The following is a 6,644-nucleotide window of genomic DNA, read 5'->3' as shown; positions in this document are numbered from 1 at the left end:
TGTTTTTCTTGTTTTCGCGTAGAAAATATCAGAAAATACACGTTGCATCACATCCGGCAACTGTTCACGCTAGAGGGTTGCGAACGCATGGCTAGAGATGAGAGCTGGGCTTGCGGGGAGGAGAGGCGAGCTAGGTGTCGTCCGGCGACCGACGAGGCCGTGTGGTCAGCGGGCCAGTGAGGAAAGGAACAACGGCTGGGCGTCGTGGCATTTCTGTGCGGCGGCATTTTCATTTTTGAGAAGAGACGAGGCAGCTGTTCCGTTCGACAAGGGCATGACTCCATGTGGACCGGAAGTACTGGTAAGTGTTATTGGGTCCTTTTTAATCTTTGACCCAGTTAGAGATACATATGTATATGAGGCTAATCCAAAATTCCAGGGTGGGCCGGCTCACCCGGACCACCTTGTATCTCCGCCATTGCCTAGAATTAATGTGATGCTTTTTCTCATATAACTCTAATTGATTGTTTCCATCTTTGATTATTAGCATTAATTATGCCTTGGTACTACTGATTTGGCCGGCCATTTAAATCCCGACGTAGTTAGTAGAATGGACGTGCTACTATAGCAGATCAAATCGGCATTATATGACTGGGCATACACGGTACCAAACCGACCGAGGGTGTACTGTGGCTGATATGTACATTCAATTTTCGAAATGCATTTTTTTAAATACGAAATGTTTTTAAACTGAACATTTTTTGGAAACGCATTTTTTTACAAAATACGTATTTTATGGGAAATTGAAATGTATTTTGATTTTGTGAAAATTGTTCCAGGTTTAAAAACAATGTTTCAGAATTATGAACATTTTTATGAAAGCGCGAACATATCTACAAAAAGACAAAGAATTTTTCAAATTACCAAAAAATTCTTGGAAACATGAATAATTTTTGAAATTTGCGAACATTTTCTTTGGAACATTTCATGTTTCAACAAATTTCAACACATTATGCAAGTTATGTCACGTCTCACCATTTATCCGTCATTTTCACCAAAAAAACTCCCAAAAATGCAAGAATTGTTAAAAACTCAAACAACTTGGCACGATGCCTCTAATTGGTCATATAAGCTCATGAAAAAAGAGGATCATTTGACGATGCCTAAAAAAAGTACTCTCATATTGAGCTATTTCCGACACTGTAGGCACCGAGAAAACTCAAACAACTTGGTATGATGCTTTCAATTGGTCATATAAGCCAATGAAAAAAAACTAGGGTCATTTTCCATATGTACATAAACAACGTGCTCTCAAATGGAGTCTTCTCGGTGAACATGGTGTTTTTTGGCAGATTTTTGAAACTTTTTGTTCAGCGTGCATTTGAAAAAAGTTCACCATATATTTTAAAAGATGTTCAGTGTGTATTTGAATAAACTTCACCATATACTAAGAAAATGTTTAGCGTGTATTTTGAATTCACCTTTTTTTAAATCTTCACAGTTCAAAAAATCAGCATTTTATAAATTGTTCAACTTTTTGATAAATATTGTTCAAATTTAAAAAATCAAAAAATCTAATATTTCAAAACACTGTTCGCATTTTCAAGAAATGTTGTTCATATTTTCGCCCAAAAAATATTGAAAAAATATAAAAGAAAAATCCCAGATCTGCTTCTACAGATAGTATTTTAGAGTTAGCTCTGCATTTTGAACGAACCCAGCCTGTAGCTTGGTTGGCTAACCTCGATAGCACGGATGGCTTGGTTTGGGAGTCCGAGTACATCGTAGGCGCTTTAGTTTCCTCGCATTCAATCAACGCTTGCGAATTGGGCCAGCCCATTTGTTCACCACCACGAATAATACATATCATCATATATGTATAAAATACATATAATTTATGAAAAGTCTATATTACCCTTTAACCACCGCCCGAGGCACCGTGCCTGCCGCCACCTCGGCAAGGGTTTGGCGAGGTGGAGGCTGCCGGCCCTAGGGTTGGAACCCCTATGGCCGTCCCGGGGAGGTGATACGAATGAGATACCGTCACTGAACTAACACTCTTGTCCTTTACTGATGAAACTTTATTTTCAAACCAAACGAACCCCTCATGTTTTTACCATACCAAGCTCGTGTCACGGACTCTAACAATAATGGACCCAACAAGTCAGAACCAGGCTGCGTCGAGTGAACTTTTCCCCTCAAATTCGGTCTCAGACACGCAAGCCTCAAGGCTGGACGTACAGTGTTACACAACCACAACACACGAATTGTCTGTCACCGCGACAAGGATTATTGATAGATTATGTGCCCGTTAGTTGATTCTTGAGTGCTCGTTGATTCTCAGTCATGCTTGCTGGCGATCCTCAGCAGAACATCGCAGAGCTCCCTGGGCTTGGAGAACATGGCCATGTGATCGGCTCCGGCGATCTCCACGGCCTCCGTGCCGGGGCTCAGATCGACCATCCAGCGCTGCATCTCCTCGGAGAAGGCAGCGTCCTCCATGGCCACCACGTACACCTTCTTCACCGACCCGTAGTTGCCGTCGGTGAGCAGCGCCTCGTCCTTCATCATCGCGTCGTCCGCGAACTGGCTGCCGGGCCTCACCACCATCGTAGCCAGCGTCAGATCCTGTATGTAAAACCATTGTCAGCATCGAGACTAGAACGTCTGGGAGTCACGAAAATGATTGAGTTCTTGTTACCTCAGCTGGGCTCCGATGGTACAGCTTTGCTGCCAGTAATTTGGGGCCGAACACGAGTGCAGGCCGAGGGCCCTGGCTCGTGTCCAGAACCATCCTCTCGCTGTCCATGAAGAAATCCGGTGTTGTTCTTCTCGAGAACTAGCAAGAATCAGGAATGATCAGCCGGCCATGAATGAATCGATCGTTGCCAATGGGCATCTGGTACATTTCAGCAAATCTATAATCGATGGTGTTGATTTTGGGAGGGTTCGCTTACTTACCTCCTCCAGGATGACGCCCATGTGCCGGCCGACGCACGGCATGCACGCGTCGAGGAACACGGCCGCGGCGACCTTGCCCGGGAACCTCTCCATGGCGAGCGCGATGCTGAGCCCGCCGAGGCTGTGCCCGACCAGGACCAGCCTCTCGCCGGCGGGCGCCGCGGCCACGGCGTCGAGCAGCGGCCGCGAGTAGTCCTCGAAGGACGCCACCTCGTCCATGCGCGCCGGGTGCGCGCCGGACGCGGCCATGTCGAGCGCCGTGACCTCGTGCCCCGCGGCGCGCAGCATCGGCACCAGCTTGTACCAGCACCACGCGCCGTGGCCGAGGCCGTGGACGAGGACGAAGTGATCGCCACCGTGGCAGCTCCCCTCCATCGGATTTCGCCTCCGACGAGAACGAGAGAGGCCGCTGTGGTGCCGGCGCTGTACGGCTCGTGGCTGCGGCGTCCGGATCTCTTTGCCGAGAATAGTACTCGCTGGCATGGGCACGTGCCAATAGTGGTCTCGTCTAATGAAAGTCTGAGCGAGCGTAAAAGTCCAAGCAGGCAGTGAGTAGTGGACATCAGCGAGCAGTCCCGCTCATGTCCACCTCACGATTTTGATGATATATCCCTTGAAAAATACGGAGTATTTTCCTTTTATGGATTGGTAAATGATACTACTTTAATTGTCTTCTTGACATGTTTTTGCTGAGGAGTGTTCTGAAATTTTTTATACTAGACTAGACATGTGGTTTTCAGGATTTTAGGTGTTTTCAAACCAAATGCAGTAAATATGAATGAGTAACTTTATCCGTCGTTTTTTTTCTTCAAACCGTGTTAATCGGTTTGTCTTGCCAATTAAACATAGGGTCCTAATATTGTCCACACACGTGGGCGTTAAGGGAGTCTCGTCACATGTTTTGTATGATGTGTAAGAGAAATAAATAGCACACCTACATCTCTTCCTAATAGTAAAGCAGGTACTGCTTCTGCCGTAGGTCGTGGCGTTTTTCATAAAAGCCTCTAAGGTTGTAGGTATTCAACGCACCATCCCTACATAAGTGGATCTAGAAAAATGTTTCAATTTTACAAATTAACCCCTACATTATCTAATAATCCGGCCCATGCTCCTTTCGGATCTTATCCAGTGACAAAGAAGGCGGAAGGGGGGAGAGCATCTTCTGGGCTCTCGTCGGCGAGCCTGTCGGCATGGAAGCTGCCTGCCTCCTTTGCCGGTGGCTGGCTCGGAACCCCTCTGCCTCCGGCCGTATCGGCCTCTCCAGGCGGGCGTCAGCGCCAGCGGACGCATCTTCCCCGTCCCGCCCGCGGCGGCCGTCAGTTTGGGCGCCAGTGTCTAGGAGGCGCGCAGGGGACGGATCCAAATCCAGCGATGGCGTGGAGGTGATCTAGGAGGCGCAGGAGGAGGTCTAGTGGCGGGGCTTGAAGTCCAAGTTCATGGTCGTGGCGTTCCACGCCGGAACCAGGAGCGGCCGCGGGTGCCACAGAGGAGGCAGTGGCGGCGGCGAGCTCGCACTGGACGGCGGCCCGCACGGCGCAGCGCCGCCTGGTAGAGGAGCCCGTGCCTGTGGGGAGTTAGAGGTGGACGGCGGCCACGGATACGGGAGCGGCCGCGGGCGTCGCGTAGGAGGCGGTGACGGCAGCGAGCTTGCATCATACGGCGGCCCGCACGATGCGGCATGGCCCGGAGGAGGAGCTGGCGGCGTCAGCGCCAGCGTGGTCGACTTGGCTTGGCGGCGACGCCCTAAACGCTCCACCTGCGCCAGTGGGGAGGGAGGGGGAGGAGGATGGGCGGCGATAGCGCCAGCGTGGTCGACTTGGCTTGGCGGCAACGCCCTAAACGCTCCCCACCTCCACGCACTCGTCGCGCCCTGGCGTTGTGGTTGTCGTCAACCTTGCCGAAGAAGGGCACGCCGTAGTAGGCTTGTAGCGGAGCATCTGGCAATGAGAGCCACACGGCGGCGTCCGAGCTGTTCAAGAATGTATATGTCAATGACTGTGGTCTGGAGGTAAGCAGATGCCAGTGATGATATGCTTCGGTATTATTTTTCATATAGAACCGATTCATGTATATCTTATTTTCAAAATGTGAAATCACATTTTTTTTCAAGTGCCTTAGTGAGATCATACCTCATTTGACAATTGACTAGACTTGACAGTCCCAGTTTAGCTTCAAGTAACCTTCTGAAAGTTCATAGGATGATGCATCTTAAACTAATCATCTCTTCGCCTTGATACAGTCTTTCAGGGTGGACATGAAGGTGGTGAGAACCGTTCTTCCATAGGCTGCCAAACGAGAACCTTTGCTCTGTCAGACTGTTATGCTGGTATGATACGTGCTGGGAAGACAAAATAGAGTCCAAGGAATCCTTAATTGCTGCATTGTGGACGTTTCTATCCCTAAATAAGTCTGTATAATATAGAGACATTTAGTCTGTATATAGAGAGACGCATGAACATTCGGACTCTGTAGCTCGAGCACAATGTGTGAATCATATTCTAGCTGTTGGATGGCATTTCTGGTGGTAGTTTTAGATAACTACCAAATGAAAGGGCTTCTCATAATTCATTGGACATAGACCAGCTGTGTCAATTACATATAGTCGATTGTAAATGACTATTACAAATGAAATGTAATATTTTTATTATTTTATTTCCACAAATATGAGATTCGCATCAAGCACTGCACTGATTCAGTTTTTTTTCGACATATATGGGCTTCAGATTTTTGTCTCCTTGAGTGTGTGCGGGATGTATAAGCACAAAAAGACAGTGCAAAAAATTAAAAATAAAATGTAATATATCACAACAAAAATGTTTCTCTTTTGAAAAAAATCTTCAAATTTTATTTTGGAAAACATTAGAACAGTGCTTTCTCGTAAGAAATACCAGGAACATTGCAAAAATAATTAGAAATGAAATGTAATATTGCCAGCGGAGGGATGAACGGCAAGGGGCGGTCACCATTGAAGGTATATCGAGAGCTCAACTCCACAAGGAATGGAAGGGAGGGGGTGGCCACCATTGGAATGAGGGGAGTGACAGGAACAAAGTGAAGAGATAAGGAGAACTTTTTTTTTATTTGAGAAAAAGATGAGGAGAACGTTTTTTTCGAAGAAGATGAGCAAAGTGCTCCGGAGGACGCACTTTGTGTCTCGTGCAGAGGCTTGGTGTCTATGCTCAGAGCAGCTCACTCACAAGAGCTTAGCAAGTTGTCCAAAAAATAATTTAAAATATATATTGTTCAATTTATTTTTTGAAAATATGTTGTACACAAAAATGCTATTACCCATCAAAAAACAAAACATTATTACCACTCAATAAAAATAATAATAATTATTAAAAAAGTAATCCAATTTTTATATAAGCATTACATTATATTTTAAAACTTTAAAAGAAACTCCTTCCGTCCAAAAATAGGTATCTTACATTTAACATTATAATTTACATTTAACATTTAATGACAAAACAAATAGGTTCTCTACTTTTTTCTAGGCCGGTGCAACGCACGGGCATTTGTACTAGTATGGTCAAAATAGCTAACGCTCATACGTCCGACCTTCTGTCTCGCGGTCCGCACGTCCGGCCTGCCACCTCGTGGTTCCGCGTGCCCCATGTGATAGTTGCCAAAATAGCTAACATGTCTGAACAACCACAGTTGTCGTGGTTGCTCAACTGCAGTCGTCATATTTGAACAATTACATTGACATGTAACACTAGAAAGATATGAAAACTCATTGGCAT

General features: G+C 46.4%; 1 protein-coding gene across 1 annotated transcript; it reads right to left on the bottom strand.

Moving 5' to 3' along the window:
- Positions 1-2,123: 2,123 nt before the first annotated feature.
- LOC123445363 (probable esterase PIR7A) lies at positions 2,124-3,366 on the bottom strand. The gene is made up of 3 exons (XM_045122334.1): positions 2,902-3,366; positions 2,642-2,779; positions 2,124-2,568 (listed from the first exon to the last, which is right to left on the bottom strand). Exons 1-3 carry the CDS (start codon positions 3,274-3,276, stop codon positions 2,281-2,283), a joined length of 801 nt encoding a protein of 266 aa, XP_044978269.1. The 5' UTR covers positions 3,277-3,366; the 3' UTR covers positions 2,124-2,280.
- Positions 3,367-6,644: the final 3,278 nt, after the last annotated feature.

Source organism: Hordeum vulgare, chromosome 3H, assembly GCF_904849725.1.
Source record: "Hordeum vulgare subsp. vulgare chromosome 3H, MorexV3_pseudomolecules_assembly, whole genome shotgun sequence".
NCBI classification, from domain to species: domain Eukaryota; kingdom Viridiplantae; phylum Streptophyta; class Magnoliopsida; order Poales; family Poaceae; genus Hordeum; species Hordeum vulgare.
Note: the sequence above shows the minus strand (reverse complement) of the source record. Positions and strands in the feature narration are given on the sequence as shown.